The sequence below is a fragment of the Micromesistius poutassou genome (assembly GCF_964030765.1).
Source record: "Micromesistius poutassou genome assembly, chromosome: 23".
NCBI classification, from domain to species: domain Eukaryota; kingdom Metazoa; phylum Chordata; class Actinopteri; order Gadiformes; family Gadidae; genus Micromesistius; species Micromesistius poutassou.
Window position 1 is genome coordinate 2,821,006 of NC_140293.1, and position 25,872 is coordinate 2,846,877.

At 45.1% G+C, this 25,872-nt stretch overlaps 3 protein-coding genes across 3 annotated transcripts; 2 read left to right on the plus strand and 1 right to left on the minus strand.

Annotated features, from left to right (window-relative positions):
* Positions 1–591: 591 nt before the first annotated feature.
* Positions 592–4,192, plus strand: trmt10a (tRNA methyltransferase 10A). Its single transcript, XM_084487332.1, has 7 exons — positions 592–1,032; positions 1,248–1,410; positions 1,791–1,862; positions 1,967–2,041; positions 2,726–2,875; positions 3,270–3,375; positions 3,621–4,192. Exons 1-7 carry the CDS (start codon positions 857–859, stop codon positions 3,860–3,862), a joined length of 984 nt encoding a protein of 327 aa, XP_084343458.1. The 5' UTR covers positions 592–856; the 3' UTR covers positions 3,863–4,192.
* A 323-nt stretch (positions 4,193–4,515) lies between these two features.
* On the plus strand, positions 4,516–11,721 carry spata6l (spermatogenesis associated 6-like; the record flags this gene model as incomplete). Its single annotated transcript, XM_084487484.1, is given in 14 exon segments — positions 4,516–4,563; positions 4,834–4,971; positions 5,214–5,262; positions 5,565–5,606; positions 5,721–5,845; positions 6,144–6,258; positions 6,815–6,897; positions 6,986–7,027; positions 8,275–8,401; positions 8,767–8,798; positions 8,956–9,056; positions 9,880–9,886; positions 9,888–10,025; positions 11,656–11,721. Coding segments are annotated over 14 exon segments (1,113 nt in total).
* Positions 11,722–15,181: 3,460 nt separating this feature from the next.
* slc1a1 (solute carrier family 1 member 1) lies at positions 15,182–25,742 on the minus strand (the record flags this gene model as incomplete). Its single annotated transcript, XM_084487261.1, has 12 exons — positions 15,182–15,441; positions 16,896–17,030; positions 17,700–17,894; positions 18,257–18,379; positions 18,965–19,072; positions 19,526–19,710; positions 20,814–20,918; positions 21,313–21,355; positions 21,627–21,735; positions 22,058–22,150; positions 22,735–22,875; positions 25,643–25,742. The coding sequence occupies 12 exons, from the start codon at positions 25,740–25,742 to the stop codon at positions 15,201–15,203; spliced, it is 1,578 nt and encodes a 525-aa protein (XP_084343387.1). The 3' UTR covers positions 15,182–15,200.
* Positions 25,743–25,872: the final 130 nt, after the last annotated feature.

The following is a 25,872-nucleotide window of genomic DNA, read 5'->3' on the forward strand; positions in this document are numbered from 1 at the left end:
GCGACGTGTGCATGCAGAGAAGCCCCTCTAATCGGTGTTTGTCTGTGGCGCATTCCTTCGCAGCCGGGCTATACATAGACGAGCCGCGCAGAGCTGTGCAGAAACACAGGGTCATGCTCACGCAGACGTGCAAACTGTGCAAAGACCCGCCGATGTTGGTTACACACACGCACGCCAGCACACACACACACACGCACACACAGACATGCACACTCATCCATACATTTAGCCATGCAAACATCAAGACATACCGCCAATAAATATATACAAACATAGATATATACATACATATATATAAATATATATACACAAATACATACATTATATTATCTATAATTATATATTAGTAATAATTACATTATATAATATCATTATTTAATTATTAATTACTTTTACGATTGACTTAATATTACAAAACAACAATTACAGTATTTTTGCCCGTTTTCTCTTCAGCCCTATTTCAAAAGAATGTCTTTAAAATGATATCCAGTAGGTGTCACTAAAGGTCTTGGTTTTCAATCTCCCAAACCAATGGGATCGCACTCAAAAGGCGCAGGTTGATGACGATATTTATGCGCCCCATTGAAACAGTACATGTGGGTTTGCAAAAGAGAAGTAAAGACGCATTAAAAACCTACCCGTGTAATGAGTATACCTAAATGCTAGCATAATTAATTCAGTATTTCACGAATAGTATATTATGTTCAAATTTGACTTTGAACTTGACCAAAATCAGTGAAAACGCTGCAGGTGAACTTCCATCAGCATCGATAACCAGCAAGTAAACAACGGCAGCTTCTTCTCGTACTTTTTGACACCATAAAAAGTAGAACATTTAAATTGATCCGATCCACAAATGTCAGATGAAACCTCAAAAGTCATGAGTTTGGAGGAAAGTACCGCTGAGAAGAGAGCTGATGTTCCAGCCAGTGGGGAGGCACCAGAGCCAGCTGCTAACCCAGCCCTGTCCAAGAGGCAACGCAAGAAGCTCCTGAAGCACCAGAAATGGGAAGAAGAGAGGGAACTTCGAAAGTGAGTTTTTCCAACTCACGGAGACCTTGTACAGTACGATCGAGACAGAACACAAGAGTTGTGCTCCACAAATCTTTGGTTCAATATGTTCCATCCTTTTTCCTACTACTAACACGACGGTTCAGAGCTACACACAAACCCATCATCTCCTCCCAATACTCAAACGTCCATCCACACTGCAGCTATGCTTCCTGACATTTAAAACTGTGTTGCAGGGAAAAACGAAAGGAGAGGAAACAGCAGCGCCGGCTGGACAGACCGTCTGATGAGACGGGAGAGGGGGCGCCCAACAGCAGGAAGCGCCTGCGCCGGGACGCCTCTACCAGCTCGCTGCGTCTGGTGGTGGACTGCAGCTTCGACGAGCTCATGATGCTGAAGGTAAAGAAGGAACCGGCTCGTTTTCATCAGCCGCTTACCATCCGGACTTGTGGCTAAGTGAGCGTGAGCGAGGTTGCTCCGAGTTTGATTTGATAAAAGAGCCATCTTTTATGTGAGTTACGCAAGTCGGAGAATTCCTTTAATTATCCCAGTTGGGAAGTTAGGGCGGTCCCAGCCATAAGAACAACCGGACAGTGAAATGTATTCAAACAAAAACTTGTCAGACCTAAATTCAGAATGATCTAAATATATCGTTATGTAAATGCAAAAATAAGTAACCATTAGACAATTGCGGTACACTTTATTGACTGTATATGCTGCGTTATTCAAAATATACAGCGTACATTATTGACCATTATATTATTATTTTCTCTTCTCAGGACATACGAAAGCTCCACAGGCAGATCCAGCGGTGCTACGCAGAGAACCGGCGAGCCCCTCACCAAGTACAGGTGTGTGATTGGCCCCTGCATGCTAACTGGGGAAAACCATGAAATACATGGCGTCCATCCATTCTAGCTTCCACACCTCACGGCCCTCCTTCCCTCCCCCACAGTTCTATCTCACGAGCCTGGGGGGGCAGCTGAAGCAGAACATGGACGACCATGACCAAGGATGGAGGAACTGGAAGGTAAGGCGGAGCTCTGGGCCTGGTGGCGGTGGTATTCCAGATCAGATTATTTTTTTTTTTTCCCCAAAGCGACTTACAATAAGTACATTGGTCATAAGAAAGTGAAACAATATATTGCTGTCGGAACAGTAAGGATGTTTATAGAACCAAGTGCAACGCACCAACAATCGTTAGGTTAACCCTTTCCCTGTATACAACAAAGATAGCTAGGATAAGATGCTACACAACTAAGTACTATAACTAAATGCGACATACAATAAGTGCGTACATTAAGTGCCAGGATGAACAACATACAACAAGTAGGAGGGGTGGGACGGGGTGGCTATGCAGAGTCTAGGTGAACTCTGAACAGGTGAGTCTTGAGTCTTTTTCGGAAGCTGGTGAGCGACTCTGTGGTCCTTACATTGTGTATATGCATTCTCTCTCTTCCTCAACTTTCTTTCCTGTGTCTCTTCTACACTGTCCCGTGCATAAAGCTGTGGAGCCAACAAACGGATATATCAAAAAAAGTGCATAGCTTTTTGCTTTTGTTTGTCGTCTTGTGTTTGTTCATCTTCAAAGTCAGTGATGGTCGTTCAATTTTTATCCTTGATTTGACGTTAACGCACACACGCACACACACACACACACACACCAGAATTGCGTGTGTGTTTCTAAAGGGGGGCCGCCTTGCGCTCTGTGCAGGACATCACCGTTAAGACGGAGCACTACATGGAGGTGGTGGGCAAAGAGGAGCTGGTGTACCTGACGTCGGACTCCCCCAACGTGCTGGAGAAGCTGGACCCGGCCAAGGCCTACGTGATCGGAGGCCTGGTGGACCACAACCACCACAAGGTCTGGTAGGACCCCGGTTAGGGCCCATGTGTATACCGGGGTGTAGTTTCTATAGTAGCCCTGTAGTGTTTGACATTATTACGTTTAGGAATGATGGTAAAGATGGACGTTTGGGGATGGGTTTATCATGCAAAGTGACAATAAGGATTTGGGATACATTTAATTAAAGGAATATAATAAAGATGTCCGCTTTGTCTCACAAACTTTTAGCTCGAACCCGTTTAAACTACTAACGAGGCAACGTGTAATTACTGCATGAAACCTCCAGCCTCAGAAATTCCTAGACTCTTTTGCGCATCAAACCTGGGGATCAGTTCATCTTACAGCTTGAGACTGCTTCTGGTTTTTCAATCAGCAGTTGGTTCGTTGCTTTAACACAGATATTTCTCTGTAGGGACTCACGTTTGAACGGGCCCAGGAGCTCGGCATCGAACATGCGCAGCTCCCGCTGAGCAGCTTTGTCAAGATGAACAGCCGTAAGGTCCTGGCGGTGAACCACGGTGAGAACCCGTTTATCACGGTCCAGGATGAGAGAGCGACAACAGTATGAACGAAAACCTTAGCAACAGCGCCCCCTCTTGTTAATCACTGGGAATTACAACTGCAATTTCTTTAATTTGGCGAAATAGCATTACTTTCGCTGTGTTTGGCTACCTTCCGACTTGTTTGAGCATTTGGATATCATTGAATTGAATTATAAATATATCTCAATATTGTTATGTTTTGGGGGGTGTTTGTGCGGTAGTTTTTGAGATCATCCTGGCGTATATGGAGAAGGGCTGCTGGCGGGAAGCCTTCTTCTCCGTGCTGCCCCCGAGGAAAGGAGCGGTGGCCTTGGGTGCGGGAGAGCAGGCTGCCCAGGACAGCGACTCTGACGCCTCGGAGCACCATGCCCCGGACTCCACCACCGACAGCACGGTTCCACCAGGGGGCACCCCCGTAGAGGCCTCCCACGCTTCCAAAGAAGAAGAAGAAACTAAGCCATGAACTTATTCTACTGGGGCTGATTAAACCATCTAGCATGGCGATATGGAACCTAATTTTACATTTGAAGAGAGTCATCTGAATTCGTCTTGGTCTCCTGTTTTATTTTGACTATGACTATTTGTTTTTTTCTAATGTCCAAAAGGCTTTCTTTGAAATAATAATTTATTTATAGAGCTTTATTGGTTTTGCATATTTTTAGCTTATTGTTGTACGACCAGAAAAACATTCATATTTTACCTGGACATTTCAATTGTTATTTCAACTTGAGAGCTGCCTTTCTGTCCATAGGATGATATACTTTTGCTGAGGTTGGACATTGTAAATAAACTCGCCCATGGAAGCACGTTTGAAATCTTAATGTGTTTTTTAAGTGAAACAAAATAACTTAAAAACTACCTAGACTATATCATTCCAAAAAACGATATATGAAGCCTAGAATATTTATATCAGTGATTGAAAATTTCAGTCAATTAAGAGATCAATAGTATTTAATTGAAATGCATTCAATAAACAGTGCTTTGAATTGTGCGCGTTTCCCTCGTTGTATGCAAATCCCAGCCCGACAGGAAGTTTAAAGGGTCCCATGGCAACAAGAAACGGGACGCTCTCCGGCCACCTCGCAACTATCTCCTCTCCGGGGATATTTAGCAGAGATGCTGCGAAAAGCTTTGAAAGTTGTGACTGAGCTGCACTTCCGGACGGTAGGACACCTGCTGTTTTTATGTAGTGTAACCTTTATATATTTTTAAATTCCATCATTTTATTTTACGCGTGCACACGTTTCCCTATAAAATCCAAAAATGTTAGTGAACTCATATTCTGGTGAATTTCCGTCATTTGTGAAATATGGTAAATATATCCAATTAACTTATTTTATTGTTTACAAGTATTTCGAAGCTTAATCCGCGTTCGCAGTCGACCGAATGTTAAGTATAGGCTGACATGAGGCCTATGAATACGTCCGCCCCCAGGTGTCCTGTCCCGGGGTCCACCTGTGGGCCAAGGATGACGTCTACCTGAGTGTGTGCGTCATGGGCCAGCATCGAGAATCCCCGTGTGTCCCTGCCGTCTTCCCGCTGCTTCTTCAGCAGAAGATGACTTTTGAAAAGGTCAAAAAAAGATCAACCGCTGTCCCGGTTCTCTGTTCCTAATTGGCTATTACCTATTGAATATCGAGAGTCTCCTACACGCACAAAACAAAAAACGAATGATTTCCCTCTGGCTCTATATACCTTGATGAATCTGCTGTACATTCAGGGAATTAGGTGATTGATATTATAATGGCTTGTATGTCAATGTATTCTCATTCTCTCATATTCTCTCAACCCGTCCATTTTTTTTCTTCTTCTAGATATTTCGGTTTGCGGTTGACCCCGGAGATATTGCTGTCATGATGGAGTGTATGTCGTGTTTGGTTATAGATATATTTTAACATTGAACTGGTTTTCCAGTGCGGTAATATGGAATGTCATTGAATCTATATGTACAATTATCACAATTCACGTATAGTGTAGTCTATTACGTAATGAATGTAATTTGGATGTCCAGGAGGGGGTTAAAATCATTTCCCTATTACAAGGTGTGTGTGTGTGTGTGTGTGTGTGTGTGTGTGTGTGTGTGTGTGTGTGTGTGTGTGTGTGTGTGTGAGAGAGAGAGAACTCGAACTGTGAGCTGCATGAAAATGTGTGTTTTTTTTCTTCAGACGAGACTGTAAAACTCGAATTGGTGCAACTGACCCCTCCAGGTGATACACACACACACACACACACACACACACACACACACACACACACACACACACACACACACACACACACACTTGTCATTCAGCCAGTGACCGTGCTTCCTCTGCTGTCAGACGGGGACACCCTGGCCTGGTTTGAAGAAGACTCCCGCCATTTCCTCTTCCCAGAGCCTAAGCTGGTCCCGTCCTACTCTGGTGTCGGGAGAGAGGTTCTGATGACACGTGCACCTCACTTTCCGGTAAATGCAGACCCAATTTCATACGATATACCAGACTACGTTGAATGTTGGCTATACCTTGAATGAAGCAAGATTGATCTGTCCCTGATACAGTATATCCCTGGAAAAAAAGTGCCCTTTTTGTATCCTTCCTGAATCTTCCATTTTCTAGCTCGGATTTTTGGTGTAATCGACCAAATCATATCAAAGTATATACATTTTAAGTTCTACACATGATAGCAGACGACAGACGAGCAACGTTCAGGCGAAAAACATTCAAAGTATTCTGTCCTTTAACTATTATCTATCTTCACTATAGGGTATCGCTCCGAGGCTGGAGTTCTGGACCAAAACCACCATCTGTGAATGTTCAGCCGTCGCAGAGAGCACCGTTTACCCAAACGTATCCACGGTAGGTCTGGACCTCAGGCTGTGTATGTGTCTCCATGCAGGCCTTTGTGGTTCTGCATGACAGGCCTTGTTACCAGATGATGACACCCAAAATGACCTGCAGTGAGGTCAGATGTCATTAAGGAGCAGGTATGGGGTCAGCTGGCATCTTGCTCCATGATGACAACAGGTGCACTGTGGACTCTGTGGGAATCGAACCCGGTCCCCTGCTGGGAGTCAAAAACCAGACGCTGTCCTGCGTCTAGTAGCTAGGCCATCCACATATCCATCTCTAAAATAAGACTTAAAGATTATCGTTTAACCTCTGTTTATCCTGTCCTACTGGGATTCCATTTTCTAGAGTATAAAAAAATAAATGACAGTTCTAAAAAAATTAAATGTAATAAAATGTATCAGACAAAGGCATATCCTGACCAATGTTTATGTCGGACAAATGTATATCTTTATTGATGCCTGCCCATACAACTAAACTAAGTATCTGCACCAAAATGGTTGATGAATTGATGATGATGATGATGATGAAGAAGATGATGATTACGCTAGTGGTGACGATGATGTCGACGGGTTGTTTATATCCAGGGCCCCAAACCGAGCAGAAAGTCTGCACTGAGGGCCCGCAAGCAGAGGGCCGCGTCGCCACGGAGACGCCCGCGTACCGTGGGGTGGGTGGAAGGAGGAGGAGGAGGAGAAGGAGGAGGAGGAAGAGGAGGGGCCACTAGGTCGGACGGGGGCCCGCATGTTGTGTTCCAGCAGGACTCTGTGGCGGATATGAGCTGCAGCTCACCCCAACGCGTGAGTAAAGACGCTTTGAGAAGGCAGATGAGGCCTTGTGGTCTGATGTAATCCATGACCAAATCCCCCTCAACCGTCCACATGTACTTTTCTCTTTTCTTGTCTCATTGTGCATATAGATACGCTAGGAATGTTATTATATTTTACTGTCCTGGACTTTCTGCAACACCCTAAATTCCAGGCTCTGTTCACTGGCTTCATCATATTTTATTGTTGTTTTATTTAACATTTATTCAACCAGAGTAACATCTATTCAAACAGAGTAACCAGAGTTTTCAACAAACTCCCTGGTCAGTGCTGCCTGGCCAAGGCAGGCGGCAGTAGTCAACAACACACAGTTTAGACTTGAGTGACAAATTCCTTGTCACTCGACACCATTTCCTGCAGCCACCACTGCATAATGGGTTCAGTAAACGCTACAACCACAAGGGGGCGGCACATTATCGAAGATTGGAGGAGGAAACGAAATCGCCTCTTTTCGATTTGACCTTGCATAGCATTGCCATGATGATGTGAATGATGATGTGATAAATCATGTGATTTCCTGAGAGCCTGGCTATATATTTAAGTTGACATCATCATGTTACCCAACATAATATTTAACTTTTTAGTGTCTAGACCAGATAAGCTAAACACATTAAACTTTGGACTCAAAACACCAATTTAAAGCTGTTGATGCGAGGGGCAAGCCAGCACATTGTAAACATTGTTTATTTTGTCTCTGCTCTTTAAAACTCAAGTTAATGAGGCTGAGAATGCAGATCGAATGGGATGGCGTCTCTAAGAACAGTCTAGAGACACTAGTCTAAAGGGAGTGTAGCATGTGGCGCAGGTACTTGTACATGACCTGTGCAAGTACAGGTCACGTACAAGTTCAGGTCATTCCGCCTCGTGGTTGGCACAGAGGCGGAGCCTCCCCTCCTCAGTGCTACATTCAAACCATGGGCGGAATTCAGAACGCCTTGCAGTTATCGTGTTCCATTACAATGAACGGCAACATAGCGTGCACATGAGCTCATCTTGATAAACCCTTCCTTTGACGGTTTTGTTGAAGAGTATGTCATGGAATAGGACCAACACAGGTGTGGCTCATAAGACTGATTACAGGTCTGCTACGTTCATGACTGCTCGGTATATTTCGGTATTTCGAGGTAGGGGCAGACCCTTGATTAGCGTAATGAGTGACACCTGGGTTCGTCCTATACGAGGGACTCCACTGTGAATAGGGTCGTCGTGTCGTCCTATAGATGGCGAGCTCATGGCCGGGGGCCGGCCTTAGGAGCTCCTCTCCGCCCCTTCGTCGCTCAGCGCTGGCGGACAGAAGCCCTGCTCCCAGCAAGCCCTCGCCCGCCCTGCTCCGCTCCGTGTCCGCAGGTTCGATTCCTTTAGTGGAACTATTTTTGTTATTGTGTTGTATATATATATATATATACATATTTTTCACTTTCTCAATTGAACAAATACAAGTAGCGGGGGCAAAAGAAATGTGCTCATAATTTTTTTACTAATTGTGTAAATGTTTTAGTTATCAGTTATATAATCATTATTTATATATATATCTTTTTATAATTACACAATTAGTTATGAAGAAGTATACATTATAAATGATGTAGGCTGCGAAAGGCCAAGAGACAGTGTGAGGGCTAGAGGCTGTTTAATGAGTATGAGATATCAAAAATGTTTTGCTGCTGTTCCCTCTGGTGATTAATTAAGTGTTATCTTTTTATTTTATCTTTCAGATGGAAGGATGGCATCCAACGCTGACAGTTTGGTAGGAACACATACTTCCCAGTCTCACACACACACACACACACACACACACACACACGACAGAAACATGCGGAAGTGATATCATATTGCTCAGTGAGCCATGTAAAAAGTGTTAAAGCCTAACCCACTCTATGTCACGTTTTTTTAATGTCTCTCAGAGCTCTCCTGAATCGGACGCTCCCATTGGTCAGCGGCGTGCGGCATCTCCTTCTGCGTTGTGGCGTTGTTACCGCCAGCAACAGTCAAGCCCCAGCAGCAGGTACTAGCGCTACTGCTGCTGCTACTTTCCCTTCTGAAGACCCCTGAGAGAGCAGACCCCTTTCACAGAGCTGTCGTCAGGTGACCCTCGTGACACTTATGAAGGGTCTGCTACCTCTATGGCCCCCGGCTAAGGGCCGTCGAGTGAAGATACGTCTACCGCCCTCGTAGTAGTAGTAGTCTATGAGCCAACAGCTGTGTTCGAAATCGTTCCCTATTAACTCACTCACTATATAGTGTTTATGATATAGTGAACTATATAGGGAATGAACAAACGAGAATTCGTACACTACGCCGAACATTTCTAAACGTCATTTGCGTCTGTAAATGCGCCCGCAATGCATTGTGGTATACGGGAGTGAGATGTAGGGAACATCGTATGTTCACTCAAATGTTGGGTATTTTATTGTAATGACCACTATATAGTGAACGAAATTAACCACTGAGAATTCAGTGGTGCACTATATCCTTGATAGGGAATGATTTCGAACACAGCTAATGTCTATTAGCCACTGCTTCAAAAGCACTAGTGTCTATTTTTCGTTTGCATTAGTACTTTGTATTTTTATCCTGTGTTTTTCCCACTGCTGCTGGGCTGTTGCAACAAACTCATTTCTCTCACGGGGGATTTATAAAGTTGTGTCTAATTCTAGACTAATTCTAATTCTAATCTACCCCTTGTTATACATCATCGTTGGTCCATATATTTGAGTACATTATAAAAACTTTATTGCAACAGCTTTTTGAGGACAACCAGTGTCGTGTAGCTCGGCAGACCATAACAAAAAGATGACTCCGTAACCGTGACCCCCGTTGGGGCGTAGCCACGGCCAACAATGTCATGCTCGGCTCTGTTGTCATGGCGACGGCTAGGTCGCGCTGGAACGGCCCCGCCGACTCCTGGGAAGAGGTCCAGGAGCGCGTCCGCGGACTGCTGACCGCCCCCAAGGCCGTGCGCAGACTCCTCTCTGTGAGTAGCGTCATCTTACACATGCACACACACACACACACACACACACACACACACACACACACACACACACACACACACATGCACGCACTCACACACTCCTTCAAGATTCAAATATTCACATACTCATGCAGGATGTGCAGTGCAATGTTTGCGTGACATACTCTTTATTTCTGTGCTGAAAATAGAAATGAAATACAATAGAATAAAAATAGAATCAAATACAGTCTACCTTTTAACAGAAATGTATACACACAAGAAAGAGAAAGTCGTGGTCTTGCGCAGAATGGTGCAGGTTTAGTTTGGTATTAATCAAACTGGACTTTGCCACAGCTGGGGGGGGGGGGGGGGGGGGGCTAAAAACAAACTGCTTATAAAAGTATCGTTAGCCAAATGGTGGTCACCTGTGTTGATGAGTAATTTGTTTCATCTGTGTGCGCTATTAGTGATTTAAGGTCCGTAGTTCGGTCATGGCCCATGCGTCTGGCTTTTTCCGCCATTTTCTGTATTTCTGGTCGATTCCTGACTCCTCCTCTGATTGGTGTCCAGTCTTTGCTCCAAGCCTGACAGTCTCTCAATGGGCAACTCATTCGAGGGTTAATGTTGTGTAAATAATATTGTACTTTATTCTCATTTCCACTTGTCACTCGCTGTCTGGGTTCCTTTTGATCTGTCCCAGTGTGTGCTTCTCCTACATTACCCAGAATGACTTTCACCACCCCCTTCTATTTTCTTGAGGGAATAAAGGCGGCTGTTGCATTCTGGGTATATAAGGCTGATAATTTGTCATATTTATAGGGCAATACCTCACTGCAAAGGTGGTTTAAGGTGATTCTCAACCATTGAGTTAAACCGATAATACAAGTTGTGGGGAAAAATAAGATAATTTTTGTCTGTTTTTCGTTCATTTTTGTCTGTTTTTCGTTAGTTTAGTTAAATCATACTTACTCAGGTCTACAAGCAACCTCATCTTAAACTATAATTTATCATCATTCTGAACAGTTGAATGAATATTTATCTTGTGCCGACACTAGTAGGTAGTAGGTATAGTGCTGTGTAATACGGACACAGCACTTTATATATATTTATAGCCCAGGAAGTAGAGCAGAGAAGCCTAGCGACAGAATGGGTAGCTGGTTCGATTCCCCTTGCTTCTCCTGTTTGCTAAAGTATGCCTAGTGCCATTGAGCATGACCCCTAGCTCCTGATGCATGCCCCCTGCATGGTGAACACCACTGTCTGTGTTTGGGTGTGTATGAAAGGATTCATGTGATATAACATGTGCATGTGTGTGGCAACAGAATCACTACATAAATGCAGTAGCATTAGCGCTTACATTCTCTGTATTTTCTTTAACTCCTTTTCAATTTCCCTCAACCTTTACTTTTCCAGGACAGCCTTTGAGATAAAAAATCAATTTAGCCCAAAGTGTCCCGACACAAAATAACAACGCACAGCAAATTACGGCGAGTTCCACCAGACTAACAAACAACCGTGTATACCGGGTGAAGGGGACGGTACAGTAATCCCGGGAGAGTGTGTACGGTTCTAGTAGCGGCCGTAGGAAGGCGTGGGGAAGCCCCCCTGTAGGAGGGCTGGCTGTGAGCTGCCTTGTTGTTTCTGTTGACAGGGCTCCACCGTCTCTGAGGTGGAGGAGGTGTTATCACGCAGGTCCATCTCACCGGGCCTGCCCTGACGGAGGTCAGACGCACGGATGCACGGGCGTACACACACGTACTCACGCACGCACACACACACGCCTTCCTCCCCTCCCTTCTCAAAATATACATTTCCAAGTGCAACTCGGCACAGAAACGGACGGAGAGTGTAACAGTTGAGTCTTCTATTTGAATAAACCTTTTGGAATGAACCCCTTTTATTCTTCTGTCTTCGTCAGTCCGGAGGTGATTCACACCTCTCCATGGGCCGGTGTTTTGCATTTTATGGTTCTGTGTCAGTGACGATGTGGTACAATCTACGCTGCGACGACGGCGGCTACCTTTCGCTAGGCACGTTAGCGTAGCGCCGCCCGCGGCGGGGCGGGGGACGACACTGCTCACCGCGCCGCGGGTCACTGCCCCTCACCTGACTTTGCAGAGTCCTCGAGACGTCTCCTCGCCTTCCCAGGCCCTTACAGTCAAATTATAGCCTCTGTGTGTGTGTGTGTGTGTGTGTGTAGCACCAGGGGTTCTCTTTACCAACTAATAGCATTCCGCGAGCCGCCTGAAGCGTTGCGCATTAACCGCTGACTGAGTCCAGGAACATTGTGATCTACAGTCAGGGTGTCGGACAAGGGCTATATCTGTTCTATATCCATCAAACTATAGGGTGTTAATGTTGTGCTAGCTAAGAATACACCCTATTTACTGTCGCAGGTGATGTTTTGGCTGAATTGCGATACCTCTAGCATGGTTTGATCCAACCCATGGTGATTAAACAAGACTGGTCGTATTAACATTTAGTATCGCTAAAAACAAGAAGGTCTTACTGTGGCTGCTGATTGGCTGAAAAGACTTAACTGTATTTGGAAGAATGCTTAATTTGCATTGAATGTTTAGATACTCAAAATAATAACTCAATAATAATTCCATAATGCACAATAAATAACATCTCGGGACACATTATCACAGAATGACAATGCACAAGTGTTCTGAAATTATAAGCTTGCGGTTACACATAAGCTAGTGTGAAAGAAGAATTGTGTCGGTGTCCGACCAGTGAACTGTATAATACCTTATTGGCAGCGGCCGCTGATGTGGCGAATACTAGATTATGCTAATTAAAGGTTAACCAATCAAAAATAAATAGATTAATGAACTGCATGGCACCAATTACTGCTCTGGCCGTAACTGATATGCTAATAGAAGGAATCAGCAGGTAGGTGTGTCTGTGTTATGTAGCAGGGTTAGGGTTATAAGTATGTTTTTGTAGTGTTGCCTCCAGAGTCATTTTTTAGATCCTAGCAGCACATTCAGGATACTGCACCTTAGCAACAGAATTCAGAGCGTTTTATGGCTCACACACACACACACACACACACACACACACACACAATGTCGCAAAGCACTCATATCTCTATAAAGTAAAAGGACTTAAAAATGGCTTGGGTTGGATATTTTTTAACAAGTCCCTCTTGGCCGTAAGCCTGAAGCGAGACCATTAGATGATTCTTCATTCATTTCTGAAGAATAGACTAGTGGAGGACTTTTTCAAAATGGACGCTTGCGCAATAATTAACAAGCATTTTCATTAACAGTTGTTAATTTAATCGTAAATGTAAGACCTTCTGCCTTCTGCCCCACGTGTGCTGTATAGACACTAACTGGTGATGTATATCTGTTCGGCAGATAATTTCTATACTGTTTTTTATTACATCCATTGTTTATACATTCATAAGATATGTTACAACATGGAATCTGCAGTTCAAGCACATTTTCATGTTGAACAATGTCGATTCTCTCTGATCACCTATACCGTTGACTGATTAAAAAAATGAAGTGAAGTAATGAAGTGAAGTAAATGCTAATTATTGACCTAGTTTCACACAATTCACCCTTTATTCGATTTTTCCAAGAAATTACAAAATAAACAATGGCAGATAAAATAAAGTGCTTCCCATTGTTCGGGCTACTACAAGTCATTTTGTTCCATAATCAAGCCAATTATTTCACCACCAGACAGTATTTTGGATCAAACCTGTCCCCCGTTTGCTCCAACAAAGAGGAAACAACGCACCGTCGTCGGATATAACACTGTCGATTTAAACACACCAACATATCCCGATCGCTTAGTACTGGACTCAAAAGAAAACGGATAAACCACTGCCGTACGTCGATCAAGGGGACGCTCGTTTTAAACTCACAAAGTGCAGCAGTCCTCTTTACAACCCCCTACCTTTGAGGAAGCTTTTTGTTGAAAGACGGTGCTATTTTGGGCTGTAACGTGGAGTTTTGAGTGTATTTAATATAGAACAAAAACACCTGCGACAACGTCCTTCTTACTGTGCACATTCACCCAGGACAGAGCGGTTGAGTCGCAGGAGTGAGTGTGTGTAAAATCAGGTCTGCCCCACAGCCCTATGGAATAAAAATAATTCTCTTGACTATGAAAAATGTAAAAACATGGTAGAAATAGGTTAAATCAGTTATAACAATCATCCAACACAAGTTATTGAATGTTATGGACTTCCAATGAGAAATGCATGGTGAAAAATAACCTGATGATGAAGTATAGGTCATAAGTTTATAGTTGGCGATAGCCCTACTTATAATGGGAAAATAAACCTAATTGGATTTCACAGTGTCTCATCAATTGTGAATGGGATCATTTCTCTTTGTGAACTTTTGGACTCAATACTATATCATGTCTGTAAACAGCCGTCACCATTTTTCATGTATTGCTTCATGCATCTAGATAATTAAAAAAACGATTATGTTTGGCACAGTTTGGCAATATAATAGCCTATAGGCTACAGACACAACACTGGGTCTGGGGAAATTGGTTATAAACTACAAGCACACGCAAGAATTGATCATTGAAAGCTTTGAAACAATTCAAATAACAAACGTAAAAGTAGTATTTCACAGTAAAGTACATAATTATCACTTGAAGTGCGCGGCGATCTTGAGTTTCTTTTTATACTTTTTCATCCTCATGCTTTTATTTTGAAAAAGAAAAGATCAGATGACTGCTCTGTGTGGATCTATCTTTTAAGATGCTTAAAAATAATCTCCAATCTCTCTCTTGAGACACACACGCACACACACACACACACACACACACACACACACACACACACACACACACACACACACACTTCCTGTCAGTGCACCTTTTGTGAACCAAAAGTTGTAATAAAAAAAACAACAACACAGAAGAAAGGCTTTTACATTGATATCTTGGCACACGGTCTGCGTAGCAAGGAAGCACTTGAATCTAGTGATGCTGGAGCGAAGGAACGGCGCATATCCCCCCCCCCCATTGGATAGAATGAGGTGGGGGGGGTTGATTAAACGCAGGATGGGACAAAAACAAGATGGCGCTGATATTAATGTTTGTGCTCGGGGGGGGGTGAGGGACTCAGGGGGGAGGGGGGAGTGGGGATTCGGATTCGGATTCGGCGTCCCTCCATCACCTCGTTGCCACGGCGTCGGGGGAGGGGGGGCCCCTTGGCGACTAGAACTGGGAGGTCTCGGTGAAGGAGATGGCGTCCGACTTGTCGACGGTGAAGCCGCCGTTGACGTAGGACTTCTTCTCGCAGTCCTCGTCGTCCAGCGGCGAGTCCAGGGCGAAGGGGTTGGCCATGTCCACGTCGGACGCCACGTCCATCCGCTCCAGCTCGCGCTTGGACAGCTTCTCCACCACAGCCGCGCCGTAGGCGTCCCCCAGCACGTTGATCATGGTGCGGCACCGGTCGCTGGGGAAAAAGACCCAATAGTCGCTTTATGTTCATGTTTAATGTTCAGCGTACGCTTTTATACAAGACTTCCAAACCATTTACACACATTTACATTTTTACATTTACATTTACATTTAGGGCATTTAACAGACGCTTTTATCCAAAGCGACTTACAATAAGTAGATTTACAATAAGTACAAGAAAGTGAAACAATATATCGCTGTTGGTACAGTAAGTATGTTCATAGAACCAAGTGCCAAGCACTAACAATCGCCAGGTTGACCCATTCCCCGTATACAACAATGATAGCTAGGATAAGATGCTACACAACCAAGTACGACAACTAAATACGACGTACAATAAGAGCGCACATTAAGTGCCAGGACGTACAACACACAAGTAGGAGGGGAGGGACGGGACACACACACGTTTACACACCGATGGCAGTGTCAACCATGCAAGGCGACAGCCAGCTCGTCGGGAGCTGTTAGGGTGGGTTGTCTTGCTCAGGGACACCTCAACAGCTGGGAGGCAACAAGGGATTGAAACCAGCAACCTTCTGGTAACAAGTCAACCCGCTCGTCTTCCTGAGCTATGCCGAGCATCAATTTTGCATCAATGATATGATTGGCCGGCTGTTGCCAATCAGCCGGCCAGAGATATGAAAAAAGATATGAAAGATATGAAAAATCACACACTCAAACAAACAAAAACACACACACACACACACTCACAAACACTCACTGAAACACGTGACCATGTGGTAAAATGAAACCTAAAGGCACTCTGGTCTGTGGGTGGAGATTCTCTCGCTGTGGGTTCATTGTGAACGCTGCACCTCCCTCGCTCTAGTGCGTATAGCGCTGCGCTTGGATTGGTTCCCTTATCGTCTTTCAGTCACAGCCATTCATCAGAATTCCCATATCATCCGTCCCCAATAAAGTAAATTCCAGGTCTGTTACGATGCCAGCGCGGCTCTGCAGCGACCGGCCCAAACCCGACCCGAGCTGGTCGGGTTTGCCTGCAGTACAAAATGCCTCTCTGTGGTCCTTTTGGCCGTGCTGCTGCTGTCTGCCTGCCCTGGTGTACCCCGCCCCCCATTTCGGTTGCCAAGTACTTATTGAGTTTTGCGAGCGGTTCACCTCACCCACTGCTCCGAGCACAGACAGGTGCTGGCCGGTGGACAAGGTTTAAGACCTAATATGTACAAGCATATATTTGAAGTGATTAAGAATGGCTTCTCAAGACTCCCTTGGAGAAGCAGGGTCCTGGTTAGTGTCGGGGCTATTTGGTGTTCCACTGCCAGCCAAAAGGTACTGGGTTCAATCCCCAGTAGTCCCTAGCCTATCCCTGATCAGGATCCCCTAATAATCCCGCCCTGCTCCTTCCTGCCATGCGTTTCATTCGATGGTTAACCGCTTAGTGATAAAGGCAAAAATAATACACTTTAGTTTTTTTTATTTAGTACTTACAGGAGCCAGTCCACTGCAACAATCAGCGTGACATCATTGGCTGGCAGCCCAACAGCTGTTAAGACCATCACCATGGTAACCAGGCCTGCATTAGGGATTCCAGCAGCGCCGATGCTGGCCAGCGTAGCAGTGATGCTGAAACATACGCAGCATCGCAAAATAAAACCGTCAATCATACATATAAAATAAAATAAAAAAATATAAATAACCTTTTATTGAAAACCCTTTTTTAAAAGCTCTTTCAAATGAAATGCCGCTCCTATAGGCGACGAGTTGGTTTGGATGTAGGAGTGCATCGCTGTTTGAAACAATTTGTTGCACTTCTTTAGGAAATGATTACATGGCACAAAATATGCAATAGAATCAAAAAATTGTTTAATAGAAACAAGCGCATCGACAGTAATTGATCGTGAAAGGATTTGTCATTATGGGGTGACATTTTTGTGTTTCTTATGCAAGACATGACAAAACAACCATTTGATGAGCCTAGCTTACGGTATATTTACATTTGTTTTGGATTTTACATTACTCTCTCTCGTGCATCTCTCTCTCTCTCTCTCTCTCTCTTTCGCTCTCTCTCACATCGCTCTCTCTCGCATCTCTCTCTCTCTCTCTCTCTCTCGCATCTCTCTCTCTCTCATCTCTCTCATCTCTCTCTCTCTCTCGCTCTCTGTCTGTGATCTCTGTCTGATGAGATTGGAGTCTTTTTCTTACACGCTTACAACGGTCAAAAGCATACCACAAGACGGTGGCGTATGGCCAACCTAAACTCCGCCCCCCGGCCCCCAGAGGCCCCTCCCTCACCTGATGGTGAGGATGTGGCCCACGTCCAGGTTGTAGTCGTTGAGCTGGGCGATGAAGATGGTGGCCACGGCCTCGTACAGCGCCGTGCCGTCCATGTTGATGGTGGCGCCCACCGGCAGCACGAAGCGCGTGATGCGCTTGTCGATGCCGACGTTCTCCTCCGCGCAGCGGAAGGTCACCGGCAGCGTGGCGGAGCTGGGACACACACACACACACACACACACACACACACACACACACACACACACACACACGTGACACAAGGGTCACAGGAGTGTCGCACACGCACGCATGCACACACACACGCACGCACTCAAACGCACATGTCACATAAGCAACACACACACAAACGTCACGCAAGTGTCACACATGCATCACACATGCATCACACACACGCACGTGCCACACACACACACGCCACACACAAACACATCACACACGCAGGTTTCAAACAAGGGGTAATAGTAGAACAGCAGAACGTATCTTTGATGTATTGAAGAAGGGATGAACCATGAATCCATAAAGAGGGCTTTGTAACGTCGGCGGGGGCGGCTGACCTGGAGGAGATCATCAGGGCGGTGACCAGCGCCTGGGCCATCTGCAGCATCAGCGTGAAGGGGTTCTTCCTCACGAAGATGAAGTAGATGAGCGGCAGGATCAGGATGCCGTGGATGGCCAGTCTGCGGAGAGACACCGAGAGCAGCACACACAGAGCTGACGACCCGGCAGAGCAGTGGAGGAGATACCAGCGGCCAAAAACACAGAGACCCTGGGCCAAAGGGGTGTCATTAGTGTTATGACCTGGTTGACTCCTCTTGGTTAATGACGGTTGCTTTTTTTAGTGTTTAAAAAAAAAAACGGTTGACCTCTACGTCGTCGCTTTATCGCTCGGCCCCGAAACTTTCCAATTGCACATTCATCCCCACGTGTCTAATGACCTTTTTCCGTTTTGTTTCTACTTTTTAAGCTCCGGCTACGCGGTAAACAACATTATTAAGTCAGGGCTCACAGATACCCCCGTGGCATACCCTCATGCGCACAATCAAATGAACTTGATCAGTCTATCATTTAAACGTGGCGGTAATACAGACACATAAGCCCCTCCACCCTTCCCCTCCATCCTCCCCCTTCTCCACCCCCCAAATTGGCTCCCTTATCAGCGCTCCGCCAGAGCTCTTGTTTTTTTTGTTTAACGGCGTCTTTCTTCGGAGGGGCGCCAGCGCCAGCTTTCCAAAGGCCAGCCGTAAATCTGTGCTCAGTCTTACCCAGTCAGCACGGTGGCCATATAAAGACCCATCTTCCCAAAGATCGCCCAGTCTTCCACTTCAATAATTTTGGCCGCAATTAGGAACAGGATACCGACGGGCATGTAGCTGAAATGAGACGGATCATTTTATAGACAAGGTCAGACAGGGATTATTAGAGATGCTGGCTGTGTGGTTGTGTGTGTGTGTATGTGTGTGTGTGTGTGTGGTTGGGTGTGTGTGTGTGTGTGTGTGTGTGTATGTGTGTGTGCGTGTGTGTGTGTGTGTGTGTGTGTGTGTATGTGTTATAGGACCACTTAATGTCCAAATTATTTTTGGACATTAAGTGGTCCAATAACATAAGTCAATTTGGTAGCATGTACAACGGAATATATTTCTAAGGAAAAGCAGGAAACCTCCAAAGGGATTATCCTCCATTCCATCGCATCAGTACAGGTTTCATGTTTAAAAATACGCATCTACATTTGTCCAATTTTTTTGTTGTAAATAAAATCATTCCGCGAAAAAAACGTGCATTTTCAAAAAAAACAAATCAAAACATTCCGGGTAGAACCCGCGTACCACATGATGATCTGCACCAGGCGCATGGTGGCTTCGTTCAGCGCGTCGAAGAAGTCCAGCAGGATGCGGCCCCTGGCGCCCATCTTGCCGATGACCAGGCCGAACACGGCGCAGAACACGATGAGGCCCAGCACGTTGATCCCCTCCGAGTACGAGCCCGTGATCTTGTACTCCTTGGTGACGTTCTGCCAGCGAGGACACAAGACGTCCATTCATGCCCGTTTGGCTCAAAGAGCGAAAATCGAGAAGGGCAGGGAACCCGATACACACCGCTCAGCGGAGATCTCTCACAATAACGTCTTCTATCGGCTAGCGACGTCTTCCGTTACTGTCGCTTGTCGTCGGTTAACGAGAAGAGCGGGGAACCGGATACACGCCTCTCAGCAGAGGCTCCTCTCTCTGATACGCAGCCGATAACTGTGTTATCCGATCTTCGGTTATCGTATGTTATCGTACCGTGTTTTCTGATCGGCGGTTATCGCATGTTATTATACAGTGTTTTCCGATCTTTGGTTGTTGTATGTTATCTTACCGTGTTTTCAGATTGTCCGTTACCATATCTTATCATACCCTGTTTTCCGATCGTCGGTTATCGTACGTACGATGTGTGATTGACGTTTATAATCATTGTGAGAGATCATAATTGAACAAGGTAGAGAGATAGGAGAGCCAGTTGCACATGCAGACAGTGAGGGAAATGTATTTAGATTAACCAGTAGCTGGTAGGATCATTTAGAGTACTTTGCCGTAATGATTACTTAATGATGTCATTCCGATTCGTATTTTCATTTGTGAGGAAATGAATGAGTAGGGACGCTGGACATTGGTCTCAAAAACATGGAGAATATTTATGAGACAAAGACCCAATACCAAGAGTCAAAGAAATGAAAGCTTGGGTAGGCTATTTTGAGCCACCAGCCAGAGTAGGCTACCTTAGATTTTGAAAGTATCCAAAAAGTATCCAAAACCAAATCCCAAACAGCTTTGTGGAAGACTGCGGTCAATTAGCACACAAGAAAAGAACAGCCAGTAGCCGGGTAGGTAGGTCGATAGACAGGTAGGTCATCCAATCATTTACTTTAGGCTGAATGAAATGAAGATCAATGCTTAGTATAGGCCTGTGACAGCCACAGATACCAGATTTCTTTGTCGGGTTGTAAAGAGAATTTCAATAAATGCTTCTCAACAGCATTATGGGTAACACTTCTTTCATTTGTAAGATACGAGCTGTGCTTTCTTAATGCCCTAGTGACCCAGGTGACATGAACGCAGCGTTGCGTACGCTTACCTCCATAACCGCCATCAGTGTATTCACGAGAGGCGGGCTCATTGTAGCGTTTTCAAGCGGAACTTTCGGCGGCGGCGGTGGAAGCTCCACGCGCTTTGTCTTGTACTGGGAAACACCGTGGGGGAGAAAAGTCTTTAATATCGTTCCATCATATCCCCAAACGAATAGGCGTTCACACTTCAATAGGCCAAACCAGAGATCCAACACTGAATGCAGTTTATGCACGGCCCAACATTGCAGATTAACTGCCCTCTCGACACAATAGTGGGGCACACTCTGAACGTGGACAAGTAGAATTGGGTACTTTACAATCATGGCTGTTTTTCTACATGAATGCCCTGCAGAGCTGGACTGGAGGCCGTAAAAACCTATAAAACCACATTTCATGGCATGCAGTATCTGTGTAATGAGATAAGGGGGTATAGCATGTTATAAATAAAGAACAGTGGCTTCCTTCCGAGCGGACTGTCTTCATTTCACAGGGCTTCTGGGGACTAACCTGTGCGAAGCAAGCCTGCACCAGGTTCTCCGGGAACATGTTTCTGCGGAGGACGTAAGATGAGGTCAGTTCATGTTGAACCATAAGCGATCACAGCATTCTGGCAGAATGATGGACGTGTGATGGATCGTATGAGCTAACATCGATCACACGACACTCAAATCTTGTCGACGTCAGTGCAAAACGACGTTGAAAAGAGAATATTGAAAATGCGTATGCAGTTCTCTGAACCAAATGTTGAACCAAAAGGACGGCAGCACACCATGCCGCATTCTGATTGGTGCGTTCTTATAGGGCCACGGTTGCCATGGTACCTGACGAGGTCCAGGATGGTGTCGACGGTGGTCACGTTGGGCGTGGTCCCGGTGCTGCCGATGTGCGTCTGGGACACCCCGGGTTTGATGGAGACCACCAGGATGATGCCTAGGGTGAGATCGCCGGCGGTTAGTCTTCACCTCACACGAAGGATAATACACATCAATCGTGTTTCTTCTAGTGATAATATCCCATATTACTGGGGATGTCAATGTTGGAAATGTACCTTATTTTGGAGGTAACCAATAAGGGTACATTAATGAACCATTAATGTACATTATATCATTAACTTAAGGTGTCAGGGTTGGTGTTGGGGTTAGTTGGTTAAGCTAACCCTGTTCATGTATAAATGAATACCCTTGTTAACATGAAAACCATGAGTAAATGCTTACTACCGCATGGGCTAATGTTCATGGGCGGTCTCACTCACCCAGGATGACTGCGATGATGGTGGTGGTGAAGTAATAGACCACAGCCCTAAGGCCTATCTTCCCAGACACCTCAGAGTCCAGCGCTGCGATCCCTGTAAGTCATAAAAACCATGACTCTGCAAGCACGGCGATGATGAACACTAGGATGACCACATACCGACCGGGAACGACATCCTTCATGTTTCTATATATAGAGTACAAAATGTTAGAACGGTTTTTATTCTAAAACTTCCCAACCCACTGCTCTATCAACCCAGTGGATCGATTTTATGACATCATTCCTACCTCTACTTTTGAGCAGTAGTGAAGTGCGACAGAAAACGTGTTTGTCAACAAACATGTGTTTGTCCTGAGGCGGTCGCCTCACTTCTTATGGATGTGTGTTATTGATGTGTATGAATGTCTAGTAATGTAGTGTGTATGTATACAGTACACACACACACGTGCACACACACACACACACACACACACACTTTGAAGCACACATACACACACACACACACACACACACTTTGAAGCACACATACACACACACACACACACACACACACACAAACACACACACTTTGAAGCACACATACACACACACACACACACTTTGAAGGACACACACTCACATAAACACACACAATCACTGTGCCCCCCCACCCCCCGCGGCTAGGCTAGGCTAGCTCACCTGTGATCATGCTGGACATGATGAGCGGTAGGATGATCATCTTGAGCATCCGCATCAGGATCTCCCCGGGGAACCCAAAGTACTGTCGCTCGAGATGGGACAGTGACGTGTACTCCCTCACGAGCAGGCCCAGCCCGATCCCTGGAGCACACACACACACACACACACACACACACACACACACACACAGGGGACACAAAACGCGATGTTGTAGATGCTTCATCATAAGCTAACATCGTCAAGCTCAGGTTATCATTCGATTATCATGGGATGAGGTCAGCAGTGCCGGTAGCTTTATGCTATTTCCATCAAAAGAACAGCGCTAAAATAGCGACTATATAGCTACACACATAACATTGATGTGAAAACTTGAATGTGTTGCACATTTTCCTTTGTTACAGTACTAACGATTATCACTTTACATAGATAGAGAATAATGTGGACTAACCGCCAATATATCAAAGTGGTACACAATCACAACACACCCCGATGCCCTGATTGTGTAGTCATTGTCGATTCACGCAGGTCGATTGAATCTCCACAATCCAAGACACAATAGAAAGACGCATTAAACAAACCGTGCACTGAATTTAAATTGGAAAGGGAGTTTTATCAGTTTATTTTTAACAAGTTTGTGCTTTGCTTTCTGAGATTCAATTAGGATGGGTCAAAGCCAAACAGGGACGATTGAAGCACAATTGTTGTGCTTTTCCATTGGAAATACTACACAAACTTTTAACAGAGGTGAATCAGGGATGCAGCACAAAGTGGGGGCATTTAGGGGACAAAGAGCCATTTGAAAAGAATACAACTTATTTAAATACATTGTGTAGTAACCACCATAGTTTCTTTAAACATGTCTATTATTTGTCCACCAGCCAAAGGATTCAAAGTGCTTCAATAAAGACGAAGTGGACTGCTGTGTGAGGGAGGCTGCACCTTATCTTATCATTACTTGAGCATTTCTGTGATTTTCTCTGTGAAGCGGATTATGCCGAGTTTGGTTGAAGGTGCTGTTGCAAAGTGGTTGTTGGTAATGTAGTGGTATGTTTGTGTGTCTGACAATTACTGAATTAAACATAATAAATTTAATGAAACTTAGAAATATATTCATATCTATCCATCATCATCTATCTTTCTATTTGTCTGTCTATCAATCTCTGTCTGTGTCTATCTGTCTGTCTAGCTATCTCTGTATGTCTGTCTGTCTGTCTGTCTGTCTGTCTCTGTCTCTGTATCATCTATCAATCTATCTTTCTATTTTTCTGTCTATCTATCTATGCCTGTGTCTGTCTGTCTGTCTATCTCTGTCTGTCTGTCTGTCTGTCTGTCTCTATTTATCTACCATCTCGGTCTTTCTGTCTGTCTGTCTGTCTCTGTCTTTCTGTATATTTATCTATCTGTCTATGTATCTATGTGTCTGTCTGTCTTTCTGCCTGTCTGTCTCTCTGTGTCTGTCTAAAGACAGAATGTCACAATGCCTCGATTCTTTCGACTGCTTCCTGGTGCTGTTAATAACTGGAGGAAGGTCAACGTGCTTTTTAACTCATGAATCACATTTCCACCTCTGAGTCCAATCCTGAGAGATGATCTCAGGTACACACTCAGGGTCCCCAAAGCCCCCCACTCTCTCTGTTTAACTGTGTGAGGCTCGGCCCTCACTGGGTGATGAGCATTCTCCACCCATAAACCCCCCATTCATCCGGATTGGTTGGTTTTGCTGATACGCTCCAAATATCCACACGCCCTATATCAAGTGTTAATAGCGAGCAGGCATATTACACATTTTACGACCCCTGAGTGAATATGGGCCCACCGCGACAGGCTCAACGGGTGAGAAGGGTCCATCTCTTGTGGTCAAATGGAAGATGGAGGATGAGGATGGTCAAACACGGACCACTCGACCCCTTTGTCGTTCATCTCGTCTTGGCTTCTCCAGTATGGGCTCCTCAAGGTTAGGGGCCGGTGCCAAGTGAAAAGTCAGTGCACTAGATTATTGTGAGTGTTTAATGGGCTATAATGATGGGATATGGCCATCGTAAACGTATATATTTAAGATATATGTTGTCTTGATCACCTTTGAATCATGTGAGGGCACGTGAAATAGGTGATAAAAAGGCTAATCAAATTATCTTCCCCCTCACCGCCACCATAAATATTTTTGTTGTGGAAGGTTTGAGGTTAACCTTAACATTGTAGCTACTGTATTTACTGTTTATTCTCCAGATGTCTTTGCATTATATATATATTTAAACATAGTTCCATTGAATTGATATAGGTGTGATGACAATACATGCCAGCTTGCAATAACTATCAACAGATGAAACGCCAAGTAAGATCCATTCTTTCACACGCAGTCTCCATCCTGCTTGCGAAGGACAAGGCCCTTCTGGTCCGATGAGTTTAGTATATGATGATTTCATAGGATAGACCGGTTTTTCTCCTGGTCTGACCTCACGAATGGTTCGTCATATCTGCGGTAAGATTGCAATGGTTGTGCGCGGTGCTGCGCTGCTAGACAGGTCCTCATTCGTGGAATCCGCCCGTGCAGACGGATACTTAGGACGGACTTGAGTCTGGTCACGTTTGAATGAGACAGGGGATGCGAGAGCACAGTGGACGCACACATCACCCACACCGCCTATCCCACATGCAGCGGCGATAAAACCCCGGCACTGCTTAATGATTCACCGGGCTTCTGCGGTAGACATTCCGATGAAAGTACAGCGAATGCATGAATGAGTCTATTCCAATAATGCAGCGATACCGCTGAAAACACTTGCATCATGAGACGGTAACACACCAAAACGACGGGGTGCGTTGCACGTCCAGACATAGCAGGGTGAGGGCAATCCACAATTCTCCACATGCACAGGGTCGTTGGTCGTGTGTAGGTCTCTATACATACCCAGCACCACCGCTATCACCGTGGCGATGAGCAGCCAGTTCTTCTTCATGAAGCCTTTGATATTCATGCCCCGTCGCTCTTTCTGATCCATCAGTTCCATTTTGGTCCTTTCCTCTTCTCTTCTCCTCCGTCCGTCGCCCGTGGAGACAAGCTATGGGGGTCTCGCAGCAGACACAAAAGACTGTTGCAGTTGCAGCAACAGCCCGGCTGTCGGTAGCGGACTGTAATTT